The 23,275-nt window shown below is 43.2% G+C and overlaps 1 protein-coding gene across 7 annotated transcripts in view; it reads left to right on the forward strand.

The window, feature by feature from the left end:
* The window catches only part of LOC116236796 (contactin-4), a 252,850-nt gene that overhangs the window by 189,609 nt on the left and 39,966 nt on the right, over positions 1-23,275 (forward strand). For all 7 annotated transcript variants that reach the window (XR_016470163.1, XM_090148469.1, XM_090148468.1 and 4 more), the window contains 5 exons: positions 2,376-2,478; positions 3,016-3,200; positions 10,727-10,863; positions 12,319-12,448; positions 16,549-16,699. Coding sequence is in view for 6 of the 7 variants with exons in the window: in XM_090148469.1 (XP_090004595.1) it covers positions 2,376-2,478; positions 3,016-3,200; positions 10,727-10,863; positions 12,319-12,448; positions 16,549-16,699 (706 nt within the window). In the remaining variant the exon portion in view is untranslated. The remainder of the gene's footprint in view (positions 1-2,375; positions 2,479-3,015; positions 3,201-10,726; positions 10,864-12,318; positions 12,449-16,548; positions 16,700-23,275) is intronic.

Below are 23,275 nucleotides of genomic sequence, written 5' to 3' on the forward strand. Positions count from 1 at the left end.
AAAAGAGCTGCAATAGACCTGGAATGAAATTACCGTCAGCAGCAGCTGTATGGGCCAATTAAACTTTAACATTTCACAGGTGTTGTCAGGAAATGCATATCCTCAGACAAATGAGTTTGCTTCTGAATTCCTGGAACTTTCATCCAAAAGCACGTTTTTAAGCCTTGAAACTAGGAGAAAAATATGAAATCCTCTGAACTGCAAACGCATACAGCATCTGATGTGTCATGACACTAAAAACATCCTCCAAGCTACAAACCCAGGCTCTATTTTAGTCTTTTATTTTCTCCCTTATTCTTTCCACCTGCAATGCTAAGTCAGATGTTAACTCACCTAGGAACAGCAGGAGAAAATGAGGATTGTCGGTGTGAAAAAGAGCTTAGGTTTGGTAGTGAGGTATCTCCAATGTACCCATGTTTTTGCTTTCAGGCAGAGAAGCCAGAGCTTGATGTACACCCGGTGTCTCCAGGGGGGTGGTTGGGGCTGTGATGGGATCCTGGTAGTTTTTCCAGGTGCGGATGCTGGTATTGAAATGGGGAGTGTTTGCAGTAAGGCTGTTAAAGCGCTCAGTTCCTCAGTGTAAGAGGAAGGAGGGGATCTGCCCTACAGCCCCGGTGCCTTCAGCAGTCTGCCTTGGCTTTGTGCCCTCAGGGTCACAGCTTTCCAAGGTAAGGCAGTCTGAACAATAAAGGAAGAAAAGGCAAAAAAAAAAAAAAAAAGTTCTTTTCCTCCCATTCCTCGTTGCCTGATCTGTCAGGTGAAGAATGTATTAATAATACATTCTGCCTTAATTTCCTAAATAGCCCGTTAGTGTCAAATGATACTTTACAGCCTACTTTGCATAAGGGGGCCAAATTAATGCTTTCGGAGCGAAGAAGAAAGAATCGCTCCTGTTGCTTTTGCTTTTTAGGGACTGGATTAAGCGTTGGCATGCAGACTGCTCCTGTGAGCATCTCCCATGTTCTTCTTTGAGGTGCCTCCCACCTCTCAGCTCAGTGCCCGTGGAGCCCCGTGGTGGGCTGGGGGTGCTGCAGACAGGGCACTGGGGAGCTCTGCTTGGAGAAGAAGGTGGCTGGAGGCGATTGGTTCCTCAAAGAAGTCCTCACTGAGCAGTGCAAGGCAGCGAGGAGCCTGGCTGCATCTGACCAGGCTGGCACAGAACGTGTATCTGTTGAGGGATGCCAACTCCAAGCTCCGTGGTTCTTCTGCTGCCAGAATGGTGGCACTATAGAATATGGAAATGCTCTCTGGAGAAAGAATCTCAGTAAATTTTAATATCAGCAAAGGAGCTGCGTTGTTTGCAAACATTCTCTCTCACACAGCTCTGTCCGAGGGAACAGCTGGGCAATGGCTGCTCCTTGTCCTGCCTGGAGCTCTCCCAGCAAATATTTCGTTTGGAGTGTGGAGGAATTTTAGGCACCATTTGGTAAATCACAGTCAGGAGAGAGCAGAGAGACTTTGCCTCCGTAGCGCTGGTCTCTCCCAGCCCTTCAGGGCTGCTCTGTTAATGTTCAGTGAGCTGATGGGGATTGTGCTCCTTAATTCCTTTTTGTGTAATCTGTAAATGCTGGAGCACAGACAGACTCGCGTGCTTCCTGCTCTGTGTGCTGTCCAGGGCACGTGTACAGGGACAGCATCCGTATCTGTAACAAACACGTTCCATTTGGATGGCTGACTTTGTGCAACAGCTGCTCTTTGTGCAACGTAGCAGCAGGATTTATGTGAAAGGAAAGGGTTGAAGAACGCTGATGTAACCTGGTAGGGCAGCACAACGTGCAGTGCAGAGGTCAGCAAGTGAGGGGACACTCAGTGTAAGCCTCAGGGTGAGCATCTTCAGCTTTAAACCATTTTAAATGTGAAAAAGAAAAGCCAGAAGGGACCTCATGCTACCTCTGCAACACAGGGAGAGAGGAAGCAGCGCCACAACCACAGCCCATCACTCTGCTGTGGTCTCCGTGCTTCCAAATCCCTGAAGTTAATAGAAGCCTTGATTAGCTCCAGTGCTTTTAAACTTTTCCTAATGGCTATTTATTCTGCATTTCATTTTCTAGAAGGTGGTGAACCCCCCCCTTATTGTTGCTTTATCTCGTGAGTTACCTGCAAAAACCTCCGAATATTCAAAAGCAAAAAGTAATGCAGCCATGAAGAAATGTTAATCTGTGGCAGATGGTGTGGAGCGCTGGTTCCGATTTTCCTCTGGCAGTAAATGGGAAGAGAGCCCACACGGCATGGCTGTTAGAAACAGGCCATGTTTAAAATGAATGGATTAATTGGGCAAGTAATGATGTAGAGAAGAGCTGTGCAGTAGCACAGGAACGCTTGTGAATTTATTGGCAAACCTCAGCCCAGCCTTAGCCGCTCTTTTATGTTTGCAGGGGTGATGGGGGAATACGAGCCGAAAATAGAAGTGCAGTTCCCAGAAACAGTTCCGTCTGCAAAAGGAACAGCGGTGAAACTGGAGTGCTTTGCCCTGGGAAAGTAAGTTGTGCTCCTTCTGCTGCTGGTGCACAGCACAGCCGTGAGGGCTGACGGTCCCTTGCTTTCCACAGCAGGAGTTGTTGTTGCCAGCACTCATTACAGAGCACTTGGGGAGCAGGGACTTTGCTTACCAAAAAGCATAACTTATTTTGTACAGATACACTTGTGCATCTTCAGTTCTGAGTGCTTCTGCTAGACTTAAAGCCCGTCTATTTTTCCCAATGTAAATAGTAGCAGCACTTCCAAAACGAAAATGTGGGATTGATAAGAGAATGGATGTACTGTCACAGCAGAAACCCAATTCCAGTTTTGTCAAACTGTGTTTTTATAACACAGTCTCCTGCTTTTAAGGTAACGTGAGCAGTACACCATTGATACACAAAGTATATACATGCAGATCACTCCGTATCCCAGGACCGACCACATCTTCATCATCCTCAAACATGAAGCGGTTTCCAGTTGGTCAGACACGAGGTCAGCAGGACAAGACCCATAGCTTTTACTGCAAACCTTATTTGCTTTATTCTTCTCATTTAGCCCCGTTCCTACGATCAGCTGGAGGAGAGCAGATGGGAAACAGATTCCCAGAAAAGCCAGGAGACACAGATCAAATGGACTTCTGGAGATCCCAAATTTTCAGCAAGAAGATGCTGGACTCTATGAGTGTGTTGCTGAAAATGTGAGAGGGAAAAACGTGGCACGAGGACAGCTGACATTTTATGGTAAGCAGATTGCCTGCTTTTAGAGGATTTTATTGCATCAGATGCGATATGCAGTAAATATTTTGAGAGAAAGTCATTGGGGGGGGGGGCAGATTTTTAAAATGACTAATTTATGAACAGTACATCTTGAAAAAGGTGTAATTTGAAATAAAATCTGTCTGAACGGCACATATTGATTGAGAATCAGAGCTGCTGGAAAACAAAACCGTGTTGCTGGGAGGACATTGGCCTGGTAACACACAGAAAGAACTTGAAGAGCTTCATCTCCCTTCCCTTGGCTGGGAGTGCAGAGCAGGGATTTGTGGTGGTGCTTACTGCTTGTGATTTATTATGTGTGTGTGGCCCCACAGAAGGGGGAATCCCCAGCTTGTGTTAATAAATGTTAATTGTGTATAACCAGTTAAGGACTGTTTGCAGCAGGGGTCACCAATAGTGGTTGCCCAGCCTGGAAAGCAGGGCTTAACCATGTCAGAGCCTACAGAATCAGGGCCACCTAAAGGCTTTTCTGCACCTGCTGCTATCACATTCAGGAATTTTTTTAGTTGAAATGTTTCCTAAAGATCTGTTTTGTTTTGAAACATCATCAGTTTTACAGTTTGGTTTTTCCCAGGGCCAAGGCTGCAGTTATTCAAACCTTGGGTAGACTCCTACCATAGCAAACGTTAGATTATCATCTAATTGATTTAGTGAGTAACCCAGTCTGATCTTACTCCTGATGGGCAGCAGACCATACAAAAAAGCTCCTGCCATGGTTTGTGTCAATTTTCAGGTGTCTTTTCAGCACAGAAAATAAAGGTTCCATGGGACGAGCAGCATCCTCCTCTCTCTGTTGTTTGTGATGTTGTGAACCGTCTCTACATCTCCTTTTCATCCTGTAAGCAGAGGGGTGTCAGCCTGTGCTAATTTCTGTTTTTAAACATAATACGCTAAAAAGCAGGCTCATCTTCAGGATGGTGAGTTGCTCGTCTATACATACTCAGCTTTCAAGGCTGGCTGCCACCAGCCTGTATGTGGCAGCCATTCAGCAGTGGGAAATTGGGTTTTCTATTTTCTGTACGCTAGGCTTTTGAGTTTCACATGGCAGGGAAATTTTTTGAGGACAACTTACCATAGGCATTTCATATGAACTGCTGAGACTGAATGACAGCTATTTTCCTGTAATCACTTTTTTTTTTAATGCTGAGAAGTACTGTGCTGTTACTGAAACATAAGAGCAGTGCTGGCAGAGCTGTAGGAGCTGGTTTGGTGGGGTAGGAGCTGCTGCTCAGGGATGTGGGACACAGAGCTTGGGCTTGTGCACACCACCACACAGGGACACGCTGTCACAGCATAAGCCTAGAGATTAAAATCTGGCTCTAACAGTGGCACTCTTTTAAACCCAGTTATCTGCTTGTGTGCAAAGTATTAAAAAAAAAAAAATAGAGAAGAAAAAGAAAATGAAATTCAAATTTGCCTGCTTGCTGCAGATAACCCGGCCCTGCCTGCATTGTCAACTTCTTTCAGTGCTCCTGGAAGTTGTCAGGAAAGGTTGACTTCTGTTGTATTTCATTCTTGTATCAATGTTTATTTTTTCCTCTGTTAGCATATCAGTGACATGAAAGTTGTTTGACATCCTCGTTGTGGCAGGAAAGGTTAATTAAATGTGCAAGATCTGTTCTTCCTCCATTTTCTCCGCTTTGAGCCCCTACAACAGTCTGTGCTTTATTGTTCTCCAGAGCCTTTGTTCTGAATGCTGCGTGGCCTTCTTGATAGATAGACCTACACGATAGAAAACACGTTGGTGTTAATGCAATTACTGTGACTTGTACCTGTTTTCTTGACTGTTATACCTCTGAATGATAGATCACTTGAGTTTTTTTTTTTTGCCATAAGACTCTCTTGTTCTGTCTGCCACTCCTAACCTGATACCATGTACCTGAAATTGGCTCCGGAGAATCAGCAAATTAAACTGGAAAGCCACTGTCTTCCATTCCCAGCTGTACTTAGCTCCCACAAACACGTTGCACCTGATGCTGGAGGAGGTTGCTGGGACCCAGCACCCAAATGGGGAGGAGAAAAGGGACCACTAGGGCTATGAAGGTGCAGCACCACCAGGAAGGCGTTTATGCCAGAGCTAGGATCAGAAACAAGCAGTTTGGCTTTGGTGTTTGCAGTCAGATCTAAGCTGTCTTATACAGCCTGGAAGTGAGGGAAGATATCCAAGGACTGGTGTGATACTTGGATCTGTATTGGAAAATATCCAAGGACTGGGAGTCCTTCAGCTGAGATGAGCTCATACATTCCTTGCCAAGCATCTTTCTGGAACCAAGGTGAGGAGGAATAACTGCAGGCAGAATGATTTCTGAAAGCATCAGCACAGCAGCATCTGTATTAGCAAGAAGCAGGCTTATTTGTAACTAATTACTTTTCTTTGCAGCACTTTGTAAAATATTCAGCAGAAACCATTTAATTGGCCGGGCCACTTCTCAGATTAAATATTTCTCAAATGAAAGTCCCACGAGGAATGTATACAGCTCCTTAATTTTACAATGAGAAGAGTCCCCCTTTCATGAATGAGCCTGAGTTTTACTTCTGCTAAAGCTACTTTATGCCACTCTATAAAATGAGCTCAAGTGTAGAAATCACGTTATGCTCCTCACTTGCTAGACGTCTGACAAGGAAATTTACATAAGTTAAAATCAGGAGGTTGTATATCTCTACTCCATTTAGGCCCCAAATCACAAATAATTTGCTGAAAAAATCAAAACCACTTGAAAGAAAATGAGTTATTGGGCTGGTAAAGCACAATAAAATGAACACTAATAGCACCAGTATGTGTTGTTATTAATTATAATTTGTATGTCTCACTAGAAACCCTAGTTTTCTATCTGTTACAGAGGCATATGAGAAAGCAAGTTCTCACCTTCAAGCATCTCAATGTTAATTTTGTTTAAAGTCTCAAATGTTGTGTTGCTGTGGAATGTGGTACCAATGTGCCTCCTGGTTAACAACCTCTAGAGACCTGCCAGGCACCAAAGCTGTCCTTAACGCGAGCAGTGCTGTGCTTGGGAGCAAATACTGCAGTGCCCTTTGCCACTGGTTGCGCTCTCCATGGATGATGATGGCTTACCAACAGAGTGTGTGTTTTCTCAGACTTCGGTGCAGGAGGGAAAGTAACTCATGAGCTTTGAATAATGTGCTGCCTGAAGGAAGCCTTGCCTTCATAGGAGGTTTCTGCATAGAGAATGGGCGTCTTTCTCCTCCGCTTCCCTTTTTTCTAGGGATGGCTAGAAGCCTGCTTAGAGAGAAATCTGTTTCTAGAAGATTCAGGGAAAAGTGTTCAAATTACTGTCATTTTGCCTTCTGAAAATAGCTCTTTGTCAGGAGAAACTAAAGCAGGTAGGAGAAATGAGGATCGAAGGCAACTCAAAGAGTATCCCGCATCTTCCGTACTCTCCTGGGTAGCTGCATCCTGAGCATCAGTGGTTAAAAATAAATCGGTCCCTGGGGTCTGGTCTGTATGAATGTGTCTGTGCACACAGTCCTTTGGTACTTGATATAAGAGGGGAGAAAATCGTGCACTGGCACAGAATAGCTTATGGAAGAGGAATTAAATACTAGGAGAGGACAGTTAAAATAGTTTTTATCTGTTAGATTAACTCCTTTGAATTCTCCTTTGTTTTTTTTCCTCTGATATTTAATATTTTAGTCCCAAGGAGAACTCCTTGTCCAGTTCACTGTGATAGTCTTCCAGAAGGGCAGAAAGGAGACTACCTGCCCACACGGTAGTATTGAACCGCTCAAAGATGGAGGCAAGTGAAGGGACCTGATTTAGATGTGACATTCAAGCAAATGACTTTGGTGGGGATCTGCACATCTTTGAGACTTGTATGGATTTCAAATAGTCCTCAGTTGCCAGCAGAGGTCAGGAGAAAAGAATTAAGAAAAGGGAAGGAAAAGAGGTAACTTAATGTCTGGTTTCGTGTTCCTGTGGTGATTGGGATTGACAACAAATTGTTTTCAGAATCTATATCCCCACTTGGACTGGGGTGACACATGCATTTGCCTGCACAAACTTTATATGCTGGCTGTAATATTTATTTTGAATTACTCATCTATTTCTCCCATCTGTTTTTCCTATTTCTTGTGCTTAACTTTCTGATCTTTAGGCTTCTCTGGTCCTTGGCTCAGTCTCAGTCTCCTCATAATAGATATAGTAATGGACAGTCATTCAGCCTTTCATCTGCCATTAATGATGAATTACACAGCCTACACTAGGTCATCAGCTGCTATAAATTGGCTTAGGAACATTGAAATCAATATACACCAACCAAGAATTGGATTCTGTGTATGTATTAGTACCTCATTTTTTTTCAGTCTCTTTGGCTGTTTTGAACTTGCAGAGGCTTATGAAGTCCTACAGATTTATTTCTGTTTTGTTTCTCATGTCATTCCCATAATTCTTTGGTTTTTTTATTTCTGATGTGTTGCCTCATCATTGGCTATCATTTCATTCTGAGAAGCCTTTTAGGATGTGATTTCTGGTCCAACTTTCCAGTGCCAACTTTTGCGTTTCCATTTATTACAAAGAACAGACTCTTTCTAGATTCTTTTCTCATGAAGGAGCAAGAGAATACCTGAGTGTATTCCTTAATCACCTTGTTTAAAATGCCCCACTTCATGTTGGTGAAGTCTGAAAAGTAACAAAAGGCAAAATGTTTGGGTTTTTTTGTTTAGATCCATGCCATCACTTTTTCTGCCCACCTGAGTACAATTTCCAGACAGCTCTCACCTTTTTCTTTAAAACTACCCTTTTGCAAGCGTCATATTTTAATGTTTTTTTTTTTGCTTTATAGACGTAGCATATGAATTTTCTTTGCAACACAGTTGAATTCTTATTCAAATTCTGTGTAATTGTTTTCTTTAGTACCTGATTTTTCTTCCTGAAAGATTCCAACCAAAGCCAGTAACATCAAACTACTCCTAACAGAGTCAAAATGTTTCCTGTCCCATCATATGCAAGAATTCCTCTTTGCTCAGTGCCACAGAAATTAAATGAAGGACTTTTTCAAGAACACCACTACTAGTCATTAAATTTAAAAAAAAATTGAACCTTTTCATTATCTTGAATAATGCAGCAATACCAGAAAATTTTCTAGCACAGAGCAGGTTTCGTATCCTTATTTGAATTATTTTAATTATCGTGCTTGAAATCTTGTGTCACATTACTGTGTCTCGGTACAATCCCCAATGGGAGGCTGTCAAATTTCATTATATTATGGCGACTCTCATTTGGTGGTTCAAACATATTTGCTACATGAACCAACCCTTGTGTATAACTCAGGATTAAGTCAAGAGCATGCCTGGTATTCTCTGAAATGAGCTGTTCAAAGGAGAGCTTGACCTAATTAGAAACGTCTCCCAAAGAGCAGCAGAGAATGAAGTTCCTGGGAAACATAGGGCTCCTCCAGGTTTCACTGAGCTTTATTTTTAACCTGATACGCTTGCTCTGTAGTCTTCTGCATCATAAATAGCTGTAGGGTGGGAAGCTTAACTAGTTTAAATAACTGGAAAGGATGAATGGTGGGGCGAGCCTGCAGTGTTGCAGTGGGTGGGATGTGGTGGCTCCTGTGGTTCCAGCACCGTGGTCAGAATCTGCACTGTTACCTAGGGTAGAATCATAGAATGGCCTGAGTTGAAAGGGACCACAATGATCATCTAGTTTCAACCCCCTGCTATGTGCAGGGTCGCCAACCAGCAGACCAGGCTGCCCAGAGCCACATCCAGCCTGGCCTTGAATGCCTCCAGGGATGGACTTTGTGTCCATCCATGTGCAGGACTTCACATTTGTAACATGCACACTGTAAAAGAAAGACTGGATGGATAGCAGTCTCTCACTGGCATGAGTAAGAACTTGCCTCTGTCGAGGACTATGATTGCCTGAAATAAGGATAAGTACTGAATTGAAATAAGGATAAAAAACTGAGTTTACTTTGCTCCCCAAAAGGATATATATATATTTTCTTTTTACATTGCTTACATTTATATTCTATAGAGCCTACTGTGCCTTTTATGGGTTTCGTTCTCTGCAGGATGCTTCGGTTGTTTTGTCTGCCTTTTTTTGTTGTCATGTGGGAAATCAGTAAAACACTCAGCTCTGCAAAAAAGGCAAATGGGTCTGTGTGGTTTTGTAGAGCTCCTTTCACGGTATCGTAAGATTTTCTTCAAAATTACGAGTTAGATGCTCTTAGAATAATGAATATGTAAACTCATGAGTAATTTGCAAATGTCCTTGAGCCAGTGATCCTGTGGAGTTGCATGTGGTTGTTGAAGTTCTTAAATGACAGAGCTGACTTTTGTCTTCCTACGTTTAAACCCTTTCCTTTTCACATCACTTTAGATACAGATAATAAACAAGGTTAACACATTACAGGGCAGGAGGTGCAGTCAGAGATGCAAGCACTGCTCACCTCCCATTTCCAGGTATTGCTCCTGCATCATCATTACATTCAGTTTTCCTTTCTGCTTTTCTTGCAAGTCCCTTAGAGTATTTCTTGAGGCAGATTTCAGATTCTGTGCAAAGTTCTTCAGGTTTCCACTAAGCTTTGTTGTTTATAGATAGTGAGAAAGGAAGCGTGCTTAAGTGGTAGATGTGGAATTAGGCACACGTCTGTCACAGCCTGAAAAGAGTTTGAAAAGGCACTGAGCTCTCTGAATGTGTATATCCAGCATCACCTAACAGTACACATATCAATTTTTCAGGTATAGGTGTACCAACATTGTGTTCAACTTAACACTTTTGTGTATTTTTAAATTTATCCTTTCAGACCTCTTTTTCTGGTTCCTGTTTTTATTCAAAAGAGATGCATTTTTTGTTGTTGTTTTGCTTTGTTTTCTCTGGGAGTAATCTTATTTGTTTTTTTATCTTGATTGCATGTGAGGAGGGATTAATCAGGTTCTTGGAGACCTCTGCTGGCAACGCCTTCCTACTAAGTCTTTCAGATTTTCTTACTCCAGAGTAGGGTAAATGACAACTAAAAAGACTGAATGTCCTTTATTTTTAATGGGACTTTCTGAAAAATATTGTAAATAAGTGTAGGGTGATGGTGTTTGTGAAAGTAACAACAGAAAGATGTTTTGTGTCATCTCCAAAAACAAGGGGTAATTGTGCATGTGGTGCTCTAGCTAAACTTAAGCTGGACGTTAAAAAAGATATATATATATATTGAACTCTTATGATAATAATGTGTGAAACATAGCTAAAAATACAATTGCATGCCTGAAATCTTCCAGCACAAGTTTGACTGAGTTCTATCAAAATGTATGTCCAGGATCTGTTTTTGGAGGTGTTCAGCGTCATTAATATAATTACTGGCTCCAGTGACTTTTTCATACACATGAAAGATCTTTGTGTGGCAGTGCTCCATGGGTCAGGCCCGAATCTAACTCTTATATGTGATGTTAAAGAAAGAAATGTATGGCTGTGTGCTGGAGAGCAAGCTGTCATTGGCAGACACGAGGCTTTATTCCTCACTTTTGCATTGCAGCTCAGCCCAACTGGATTCAGAAGATCAGTGATGTGCACGCAGCCATTGAGGAAAATGTCTTCTGGGAGTGCCATGCGAGCGGGAGGCCGAAGCCCTCATACCGCTGGCTGAAGGATGGTGAACCTCTACTGCCTCAGGTAGGCATTCTTGTTCTGCTTATGGCTTTATGACTCATAGGGATGGAAGTCATGGCAGCGCTCTGAAACCCCTTTCCTTTGTGGGTAATTCCTTGTTGTGCTTGGTAGGTGCTTCTATGTGGGGTTGAATTCCTGGGTTGGAGAAGAGGGAGATGCCCCGTTCTTTCTCATGGGCACAGGTTGGCTTCAGAGAGCTGTTAATGACACCTAGGATGCACGACAGCTTTCAAGTTCCTCACAGAAATGAAAGATACACAAATCCAACAAATCTAAGAGTGGACATGCACATATGAAGAGGTGGTAATGGCCATGTGGGACTGTGGGTTGCCTTGGTTTTGTTGTTTCAGCTTATGGTTTGGAGGCAAGCTACAACTGCTAAGCAAACCTTAGAATTTCTCCTGGTCTCTAGCAGCATTCCTATTCCTCCTGCCCAGCTGTGTCCCTGTGTGAGTGACCAGGAGCCTGCCATTGCCAGGAACACCGAAAACTGCCTAGGGACAAGGAATCCATAGGAACAGGGCAGGCGCCTGCTCCTTGTACCACTGAGGGGAATCACACAGTCCTGTGATTGCCTCAATTATAACAACAAACTAAAACAAATTACCAAAGCATTGGCTTCACAGTAGCCTGTGTTTTTTTCCCTTCGCTTGCTGTGAAAGAACATGGCTGCCCAGATTTGATCAAACCCTGACAAAGATTGCACAAACATTAAATTTCCACCCTACGGCCAAGTAGAAAGCCAATAGCTCTTTATATTACTATTTTTTAATGGTGAAACTCCTGGGGAGGGAGGAAACACTTTGCTGTACTTATTAAAATTGATAACGTGAGCTCCATATCCTTAGGCTGACAAATGATACTGTGGTCTTTTGTTCCACACACTAATTTTACTTGCTTCACGCTGGTCACTAGCAGATGGTCTTGTACGTAAATCATGTTAGTGGCTGATACGAAGTGAAGGATCATTAAATTATTAACATCTATGTTGTTTGCAGTAAACTGCAGAAGATTTTAAATATTTCCCATTGTAGCTAAAATGGCAACCAACTAACCTTCTTTCTCGTATATACCTGTAATATCATTGTTTTAAATATTTTAAAGAATTAGGTTGGCTGTGATGTGTCACCATGGGGAGAAAAAAAAAGTATATTTTTTGATTCAAGTTCACCTGCTTGAAAGGGAGATTAATCTAAATGGTTTAGGTATTAAATCAATGAGAAGTCAAGGAAAAGTCCTTCGATTTAAATTGCATTTACCAACTACTGTATTGTTTTTTCCATTTAAGCTGACGTAAATTTAGTTGGCAAACAAATAGAATGGAGCATGCAAATTCTTCCTGTTACTGCTGCCTTTTTGTCTACCTGGGTCTGCAGAATGGCACAGCTCCTGCTGGGATTATTTTCCAAGGAGGAATCTCCTTATTTACTTCTTTACTTGTTTGACTATTTCCTACAGGGCAGAGTTCAGATAGAGCAGGGCTCACTGACCATAAGGAATGTCAGCCTGTCGGATGCCGGCATGTATCAGTGTGTCGCGGAAAACAGACATGGCACCATTTTTGCCAGTGCAGAACTGAGTGTCATAGGTAAGTTTACTTTCCTGAATGCTGCAAACTTTCCAACACTGGCAAAGCTTTAACCCAAAGTGGTTTTGCCAAGTGTCAACGTCTGAAGAAGTGTCGCTGAGAATCTTGGACAAGTTGTTGTTTTTAAGTATGGCATGAAATGAAAGCTTGAGAAAGTGGATCAGTAGAGAACAGATTTCTTTATATCATGTAATATTCTCATATTCATCCAGGTAATTGAGCACGGAGAGCTGGCAAGCCTGCTCACACCTCCTTCTAACCCAAGCACTGCCCTAATTCAAAGCACTCTGGACTGTCCCAAGGAAATGTTGAAAACCTTTCTGTCTGAATAGAACTTTCACCATCCAAAACCATGATGCTTCAGTCCTAGACCCTCACCAAGAAAACAACTTCTGCCTTCCCTGTTTTTGTGTATGCCTAACCTAATCATTCCAGTTAATATCAGGGAATCCTCCTGTGAATTGAGTCCTCCAGCAATTGGAATCAGGCTTAACATGAAATCCAGAAGATGGATCTTTGAGTGAGAATGGAATTGAAGTCTCCAAATTCCTATTCTGTATTGAATTAGCAAGCTGTTCTCACTGCTTTCTTCAGCAAACCTAATGGGAAACTAATGGAGATTGCACTGGGGGATGTTAACGATCTGTGTAAATGCCTGATGGGAGGCAGTAATGATGATAGAAACAGGTTTGTCTCAGTGATGCCCAGCACCCAAAAAAGAGCAACGGGCATGGGCTAAAACATAGGAGATGCCATTTAAATATAAGAAAATCTTTATTTTGCTGTTTCAAACATAACATGAGTACAGGTTGCCTAGACAGAATACGACATCTCCATCCTTGGAGATACTCAACACCCAACTGGACAGGATGGTGGGCAACTTGCTCAGGCTGAGCTGAGATGGAACAGGGCCACCATCACTAACTTCAGCTATCCTGTGATGCTGCACCTCACTCTCTGAAAGCTCATGTGTGAGTGACAGGCCTAGGAATCTGTAAGTCAAAATGGATATTTAGCTTTGAATAGTTAAATCGAATTTGCAATTAAAAATAGTGCTTTAGTTGTTTTTTCAAAACACATGTTCAATAGCATAATTCCCCACTTCATCCCGAAAAACAAAGCGAAAGGTCTTTACTGATTATGGCGTTTTCAGTATCAGTCATTTTTATCAGCAGCAATACAGCGGAAAGAGAAATCATTTGAAAGATTGTTGTTGTTGCTCTTCAAGAAAAGTACAATAATGTTCAATAAATCAGACTTTGCAGTGCTAAGATGTATTGGGTGTGTTACTGCATGAAAGAAATTCAAATAAGGCCACTGATGAATTTCCTGTAGAAATGAACCTTTGCTGGGAGTGCAGATTGTCTCGGAAGGTAAAGGCTATCAGTGGGTGCTGCCATCACCCAGCTGCCCCAGCAGTGGGGTTGGAACTGGTCCTGAGAGTGTGGTCACTGACATTTCTGGACTGTAGGTTGAATCATAGAATGCCCCAGGTTGGAATGGACCCGTAAGGATCACTGAATCCAACTCCTGGCAGTTGAGGACCAGACCTGCAATAGCAAGACAGCATCCTCACTGCACGCTGAGCACAGACAGAACCACCACCCAAAAAGATGGAACTGAACATTGAGGTTATAGTTATAACTAATGTGATTTCTGTCTTCCCCGAGTCTTGGAGGTAAGAAGGACAGCCCAGTTCAGGCCTCGTGTTGGCACAAAGAGCAAAGACGTTGGGAAACCTGTTCTTAAAAACCTGCCAGATAGATGGCGCGTGGCTGACCTCTCATCTGGATTTACACAATCTTGCTTCTGTGTGTCACGTGAGAAGTACCAGAATGCTGTGCTGCAGGTTCAGTTCTATGGATCGGTGATTTAATTTGGCACATTATTAAAGGAAAACAGCATGTTTTCCCTTTCACTGCAGTTTTCAAAGTAGGTCAATATTCTGAGTTCTCACTGAGAAATGTTGGCTTTTAAAGGGATCTTTCTGAGTATAAAAATGGTTATTTTACAAGGTCCTGATGTTAAGGACTTGAAATGATTAAACACCACTATTAGCAAGTGAGGCTTATAGCAAAATTAAGTGAAAAAGAGTGATGGAAAATTACTCACAGAGCTTTTCTCAGAGTGCTTCTCTATTATTGTTGTCAATTATATTGCCCAGAGTCTTGAGCTAAAACCAGAGTCCTGTTGTGCTGGGCATTGTGAAAACCTGTAGGAAGATGCAGTCGTTGCCTGAATAAGTTTTTCAGCTGGATATTTAAAAAAAAAAAAAAAAAAAAAAAAGCTGGGAGATGAGCTTAGAGTGAAAAAAGTGTAATCTAAATCCTCATTTTACAAGCAAGGTGTGGAGATACTGTGTTCTCCCTGAGGTGACACAGAAGGACTCCGGTAGTGCTGAGAACTGAGCCCAGAGATTTCTGAATTTCAGATTTTAGGTTCCCATCTCAGCCCTAAGCACGACCAGTAGAGAAGCTGTTTCACAATTTATCAGACCCGAGCAGCAGTCTCTTAAGATTCCCAGCAATGTGTTGCTCCTTACGGACAACATGCGTTCTGGCCATTCTGAATTCCTTGCATAATCAAAGTAGATTTTCCTCCTTCCCCCTAAATTTCAGTCATTTTGATCCCCCGATGACTGCTTTGTTCATCAGTCATCACAAACCCACGCTGCACTGCTCCTCTCCATCATGCAGGAGCAGGAGGGAAGTAGCCAATGACTTGTAAAGAAACAATCCAAACTGTGCCTTTCAGAGCTGGAAATCACCGGATAGTTCAAAAATCTCTTTTGCCCATATGTTTCAGACGATCATCTGAAAGCATTTCCAAAAAGGGACAGTGTGTCACCACAGTATGATCTAGCTATTGCTTCATCTGGCTCTGTGCACGTTGCTGGGGAGTTGTTCTCAGGATGCTGCTTTAATTTTGAAATGTTTTACATATCCGGTGTTGGTTTTCAGAAGGCTCTTTTATAGTTTTTAATAACATGATTTCCTCTATGCTAAAATGAATCACCCCTCTATGATTAGACACAGCAGACAGGGCATCTCAGAGATTAGTGAGCTCTGAGTCGCGTAAGGGGAAGACAGAAGGCTTCTATTAGAACATAAAGGCCATTCCATTGTCAGGGTGGAATTATTTTTTATTCTCAGCCCTTTTGCAGCAGGAACGATATTGGAAAGAACAGAGGCAGAAGAGATGCTGTAGGGAAAAAAAGAATTTGCTTTCTGTCTCCCACGGCAGCTTTTTGTCTCCCAGCTGCTCCAGGTGACCCTTAGATCCTTCTCTGGAGCACCAAGCAGATGCAGTGTGTGGTGATCTAAACTTACACCTCACGGAGCGTGGTGTAAGTTTACACAGCAAGAAAGGAAGTTGAGCAAACTGCTGCCGCCTCAGGGATGTGAGGGCACAGCAGGAGGCACAGTGCAAGGAGATGGGGAGAATCTGGGGGGAGCAGAGGGGCCTGAGCAGAGCTTTGTGCCACACAGACGCAGTGAGCGTGGCAAGAGCTGCTGATCAAACCATTTTGCTGCCTCCCCTGATTTGCTTTGAGCTTTTTGTACTGAAAAAAAAATAACTTTCCTATTTGATATAAACAAAACCTTCTGGCCTTCCTTGAGGAGTCAGTGGAGAGGGAGATGCCTCTGAGCTCTGCCTGTCATTGGGTCCCATCAAATCAATCATGAGCAGTCCTTGGGGGCCAGACAGCATCCTCCCCGCCAGGCCTGCCCCGTGGCCATGCTGCAGCCTGTCTGCACTGCTCTGCTGTTTGCCATTCTGAAGTGCTTTGCACAAAGCAGAGGAATGCACCCTGATGGTACTTGGGCAAATGATGGGAGATTTTTCCGTGTCCTGATGACATCCCAAGTCTTGGCCTTGTTTCACTTGTTTCAGGACCTGGCTGTGCCAAGGTCTCTCCCCTTTATAGCATCGAAATAGGAGATCCTCTTCGTGCAATGATTGTAAATATAAAAATGTCAGATTTTAAAACACTAAGCAATTACAGGTGGGAAGAATCCTTGGGATGTGGTCACGTTCCCAAGAGCCTGACTTTCTTTCCCAGAGGAAATTCTGACCCATATTCATTTTTTCTCTTCCAGCTGTTGGGCCAGACTTTTCCAAAACGCTTCTGAAAAAGTTAACTCTTGTGAAAGTGGGCGGTGAAGTAATCATTGAGTGCAAGCCGAAAGCCTCCCCCAGACCTACTTATTCTTGGAAGAAAGGAAAAGACATCCTAAGAGAAAATGAGAGGTAATGTCTTACAGAAACCATTTCTTTCATTGGCTCACTCCAACCCAGGGGCTTTCAGCAATGAAAACTAGATTTGTCATTAATAGCTTCCCAAAATTGACTTGCAAATAAATGTGAAAACAGCTAGTGTTAAATCTCAAGGAGCTGGGGGTGAAATTTCTATTCCCATTGTGTTCATCCTCATGTCTGTGTACTATTGAAGCATCCCCGCCTAGGAGCTGATAAAGACACATTCTAAAAAGCAAATCTTTTGTCTCTGGATTGCTCTTAATAGCCATTGTTTTTTCAGAACACTTTTCCAGAGAGTAGTGCTGAAACTCTCCACTGCAAATTGCACAATCCTGGTAAATTACTCAATGTGTCCTGCAATCAGGAGTTGTTTGGGGTCAGTAATTAATTTGGCAGTCATAACGCCTAACTTGGAGATGGCTTTTTCAGGCTGACCAAATAATATATATATAATTTTTCTTAATTCAAGGGAGAGAGTTAAGGGGAAGTGAGAGCCTCCCTTCTAAATCCGCAGTCATTGCTCCTGTGATTGCAGTGATCCATTGCTGGCTGTTATCTGTCCTGCTTCTGCAGCCTCTGAGAGAGGGGCCTGTAGAGCTGTTGTGGACGCCTCAAGGTGGGATGTACATCTTTTATTGCAGTGCATCTGTGGGAAGAGTGCATTTGTCTCGTATGAGTATGGACCCAAGAGACAGGAACTGGAGAAAACTGTTATTTTTAAAAGCTTAAACCTCTTAGAATTGGAATTGGAAAGTCTAGTCTTGCTCCAGCCAACCTGCCTTTAATGGGCATTAAGCAAATACGATGGGGATGTGTATGTAAATATTCGTTTGCAGTTGGATAAGTAAAATAATGAACATATTTGTGACTTATTTACTGTCTAATATCTGGTCTTTAGGAGGCAGTTGTCTATGAACAGCTTGATTTCACCTCTTGGAATAAAAGGAGTTGGATGATAGGTGTGGAGAACTTCCTTGAGCATTCAGAGCACAAAGCTGTGCAAGGTTGATGTTACAGTATATCAAGTCACATTGATTTTTTTAAACCAAAGTAGCTTGTTCTTCTGGTGGAATTTGTGGAGAGGGTGGAAGTAGCAAGTGCTGAGGTTTCAGAGTGTCTGTCACCTTTCTGTCCTCACCGGCAGACTCTGCAGCTGAAATTTGCTGTTCTCCCTGAAGCTGCTCTCCTTGGTATGCTATGGTTTCATCTCTTTTTAATTTAGAGACTGGGAGAGGAGGCCTGGATTTATCTGCGCCAGGGATTAGGAAAGGAAAAAAATGAGAGCAACTGTGCTTCTTGCTTTGTCACTGCTTTGCAGTGCTAACAACAAAGTGATTTTGCTCTAGCACAGCTCTTTCATCTGCAAGCTTTCCTAAAGGTTGGCTGCTGTAATACAACAGAAGCCCCCGGATCCTGGCTTCCCAAGGGAAGGGGCTCATGACTTGTCTCATGCAGCCAGGCTCAGTTTGCCTGTGTGTGTCGTCACAAATAACTTCTGAGCTGGTTATTTGAACAGGCTGTTGGTGTTTCGACCAGTTTTCACCAGAGCTTAGAGGAAAAGATACACCTTGTAAAACAGGAGGTTTCTTCAGGGCTCTGTGAAAACAGGCAAGTGGGAAAAGGAGGCACTGACACCTCCCAGAAACACTGTCACCTAAAATCCACTGTGGTAGGCATGAGGGAATCCACACCAAAGCACACCCTGAAATGAACACATGTCCATGTGTTTTAAGGAGCAATTCTCTGGGCTGCATCTGCTGCATCTTCCTGACTCAACTTCACCCAAGGCATACTACGTATGGCAAAAGGCAGGTGTATTCTTAAAAGCTTACTAAGATCTGAAATGAAATATCGCTAGATTTTCTCACGTGGGGAAAAAAAAAGATCTCATTTCTCCTAGCGAGGCAGCAGTTGGGGAAAAAAGTAGCTGAGAGCTGAACTGAAATGCAGACTGGAGAACTGCTGTGCTCCTCACCCCGCGCCTGCCGTGCACCTCACCTGGCCAGAGCCTCCTGCCTGGGCACCGAGCCCTGGATGGGAAATCAGATGTGAAATGTACCCAAGCAGGTGTGAAATTTGCTGCTGCTGCAGCCCTGGGGTTTTTTCCACCAGCCAGATCTTCCAGCAGGGCCTCTCTGGCAAAACAGCGCTCCATTTACTTGGCGTTGGGCCTGTTTAGTTCTTCTACGCTGTTGTTTGTGTCTCTCGTGGGGATGAAGATGTTGAATCCTCATCATCACCTCCATTACACGACATCCCTGCAATCGGCGACTGGAGACTGTGTGAAAAGTGCAATTAAGGATTGATATTGTCTGATACAGTTGTGCAGTCAGCGCTGTCTGACTGCACAGAGCTCAGACAGGCCGCATGGCCAGCATCATCCGCCCCATTCCTGCTTTCTGATCACTGAAGCATTATTTTCATCCTGCCTTCCTGGGACAGCAGACTGACTAGAGTCCAATCTGGGGATGTTCCTACACCCACATTTATACGTGGGCTTCAAACAAGAACTTTCTTGGCTGTTGAAAAAATCTGTTGAGATACAGTAAGAAAGATGCCAAGAAAAGCTGTTGCTAAAATCTCTCCACCTGGGGCACAAAACTGAACTTTGAGACAGGTGTGGGAGAAACAACTTAAATGAAATCTCCAGCTTAACTGATGTTGAGGAGTCCGTCAAGCTTCAGAGAGGCACTGGACCATCTGGATCCTTCTCCAAGCTGAACCTGATCATGTGATGGTTAATCAATATGGATGGTCCTGCCAATTCCAGGTGGAGACAAAAAGCATCATTAACGTGTCACTCCTGGCTCTGAATTCTGATGTACAGCATGACTTTGTGGCAATTGCTGGAGCGTTTCTCCTGGGGCTCCTTTTAGATGGAATGTAATGTTAGGGACAACTTTCTGGGAACAGAAATACTGTGCATAGGATTTGGCTGCCAGGAATCCTGCTCTGGAGGCTACTGCTGTCCAGGAGGCAAAACTAAGTGCACTGTTCAGTGCCTGCCCAGAGGGCAGAGGCTGCCATGGAAAAAAAGAGCTTTATTGCTTGAGGTTTCATGTTCTTCTCTGGAGGCTGCACTGGTGTGAGCTGTGCCCCTAATGAACAACCTGCCCTGAAGACATCTTTTACCAGCATTTGAGATCTGTGCAATCATGTTATTAGAAATTCTGCCCTGAGGTACAATTATATTATTGCAGTCATTAAAGGCAGTTCATCTCCATAATAATGGAAATCCTGCCTTGGAGGCCTGACTGAGTCAAAATAACGTTGGTAGCTTGACTCCAGAAGGTAAATTCTATACAGAAACTGCTACAGCACAGATAGAGATATGTTGCAAATTCTGCTTTGAAAACAAAAGCTATTTCTACATAGAAGTGTGTTTTCTGTCCCTGGTGCTCTGTTATGTTCTCTTCACGTACACAGCACTCTTTACACTCTGTGGGGAAGGCCCTCCGTCCTGCTTAATGCCACTCTTTACAGATCAGCCCCAAATCAGAGTGTTGATGGGGTAGGAGCAGGTGAGGCCACTGCTTGCCAACCTAACTTCCACCCTCCACACCAATGTGGGAGAGGAGATGGGACGGAAAAATACCGGGTTTGATGAGCTGGGATCCTGTTGCATAGGATCTCTTTGGTTTTCATGCTCCAGTGACATCAGTGTGACTGATGCTGGACTTGGGCCTCTGAGATGGAGACAGAGAGTGTTGCTGACACTCAAACCACGAAAAACCCTCCTGGAAGGAGGGGGGGGAGTTGAGGCTGCCAAAGCCAGACAATGTTTTTTACTTAATTAATTCTCAGAGGCATTTTGGTCTTCTTACAGTCTTACATCCTCATTTCCCCTGGTTTTGTGAAATGCCAATAGTCAATGTCAAGTGAGGTTTTGTATATAAAATATAGTCATCTACAGAATTGCATACGTAGCATATAGGAGTCAGACAGACATTATATTCAGAAATGTGGTCTTTTGCACTTACTGCATTGTGTGAAAGACGAACGGATTCAAATCATGTCTGTACTTTAATCAGGAGCAAAAAAGTCACTCGTAGATGTCAGTGCAGTCACAGAGGTGGAGGGTAATTTTACCTGAGATTCACCAAGATAAAACAGGTATCTAGAGTTACTCTTAAGTCTGGAAAACCTTCCATTAACTGATTAGCCCTGCATAACAGTGTGTGAGGGAAAGCCAGCCCTCAATGAGGGATCCAACCTTGTGATTCTATATTCTATGATTATATATTCTATATTCTATCTTTCCTTTGGACTCCTGAATGCCAGCTGCAGGTCAGGCATCTTCCCATGCATGGGATTTCTTGTTTGTGACAATTACATCCTAGCAAGACATTCTGTCTGCCGTTCATTGGCAGAAGTGGGAGGGGAAGTCACAGCGCCCAGATTGTTCTTGCAGGATTTTCTTAATCCTCTCATAATAACTGAATTACATCTAATGCCGCAACGTTACATAAATTTATTACCAAGACTTGTGTTTTAAAACGTTTATTTTCAGGTGATCTTATCATAGAAAGCTCTCAATTTGTTCATAATTACAGCGCTGCTCCCACAGAGAGCTGTGCTAGTTGCAAGCACGAGCAGTTCATCCTCACATCATTGAAAAGCAGAAGTTGCTGCTGTCCCCACTTCATTCATTCATGTTTCCTGGGCACTGGGGAGGACAGGGCTGAGTGTGAGTAGGGAAAAGTCCTGGAACTGTTCAGAGTGCTGCAAGCTGGCATTAAGTTAAGCAGTTAATTCAGTTGGTATTCAAGCTTAATTTTGAAACATGTAAATCTCTTTCATACGATTTTCCATAGCTGCCGAAAGAGCGTTGCTACCCAGCAGACTTGCAGGTGCTGCCATGTTGATGCACGCTGTCCAAGGGATGAGCTGCAGAAGCACTGGGCTCTGGGATAGAGTGTTAAAGTGGACACTGGTGCTGTGATCTGCAGTGAAGGACGTGGGCTTTTTGCCTCTTGTCAGCACAGGTTGAACTTATTACAAGTTCCCAGTGAAGGTCATTTTGTTAGAGGATCTTATGAAAATTTCCGGTGGGATTAGTGAAGGGATGTATTTTATTATTGGCATGGAATGGCTTTTTTGTTGGAGTAGCACTGGGGATTAGGTATAGTGCAAGATTTGCATGACTTCCTCGCAGCTCTTTCTTGTTTCACCTTGTGCATGTTTTGCCCAGACAGAAATTGCTTGAATTTACATGCAGGTATTTTGGTAAGATTTACGCTTCTGTATTTTTAACAAAGGGTTTCAATTTAGATTCTAGTCTATCAGACAGACAAACTGTCATTTCCCAGAGTATGAAGCCATAGGGTCGCACAGTTCTGTAGGAGGTAGTGTGATGGTATGTTTGGGTCTCTTGGTTTACCATTTCTTCCTGCTGCGTTAGTTCTGCATTGCTTCCCAGCTCCCAGCAGCGTAGGCTGTGTGCAGGAAATCCAGGATAGCTTTTTGGGGGAGAAATGCTGCATTTCTCCAGCCTTGTGGTTTGCCGTAGCACTGCTGCCCAGCCATCCTGCCAGACTGTGGTGCAGCAGTGAGGCTGAATCCATAACCTGGCTTAGAATTCTGACATTCAAGGAGAAATTCAGGCATTTATCAGTCCGCCATTCGGCCATGCCTCGCCAATGCGTGCCTCCCTGTTCTGTTGTCAGCTGTGTGGAGCGTTTAGTAAGAACATGTCACAATATAATGTGTTTTCCTCTGAAATAATGTATGTTCAAAATATGTACTCACAATGGTTTTTATTTCTAATGTTCTGCTGAAGCTCTTGGTAGTCATATTTACCCTCCTACCATACTTGTTTTCAGTCCAGGAAAGAAAAATAATTGCAGTTTTAAGCCCCCAAACAAATTACTTTTCTCCCGTTCTTGTTTGTGTACAGCCCTTACATCATTAGAGCTGTTGCTTTTCTGTGAATATACAGCGCATTGTTTATAGAGTTTAATTGTAAGGAAGAAATTCATAAAAGACAAATGATGCTCTGTGCTGGTAGCAAAGAATATGAAAGTGTCCAATTAAACAGCCACTGACTAGTACTCATATAATAGCAACATCTGTTATCTTAATTAAACAAGTCTCTGTATAAAGCGGCCCTCACAGTGTGCTTTGTTAGAGCAGGATCTGACCTAGATACTCCAGGCGAGCTCACCATGGAAATTCTCCCAGTTGGTCCCATTATCTCACAGCCTTGACAAGCTTCGTGATGTATGAGCACACTGGAGCACATGCAGAGCCATGCTGTACCAGGTTTTTTGCATGTCATGGCGTTTACTTACGGAAGTCAGTTGTGGCAGCATTTAGCACTGTACAGCGTGCCCAGTGAGCTTGGTCAAAGCATCAAACAGTGGTCAGGAGAGAGCCGTGCTTCCAGGCGGTGCTCAAGATTCATTTGCAGAGGTGGCTTCTGCATTTCAGGCCCAAATTGTTGCAGATGCCTCATTGCTGCTCTTCACTTTATCTTATCCAGAAGTCATAGTGCCCCAATGGCTTCTGAAAAGCGATGTGTTTTGGTGCCTTCTGCACTTCGGTATGGAGACTGGTGGACCTTTGAAG

The sequence above is a fragment of the Phasianus colchicus genome, chromosome 11 (genome assembly GCF_987193195.1).
Source record: "Phasianus colchicus chromosome 11, bPhaCol1.hap1.1, whole genome shotgun sequence".
Taxonomy (NCBI): domain Eukaryota; kingdom Metazoa; phylum Chordata; class Aves; order Galliformes; family Phasianidae; genus Phasianus; species Phasianus colchicus.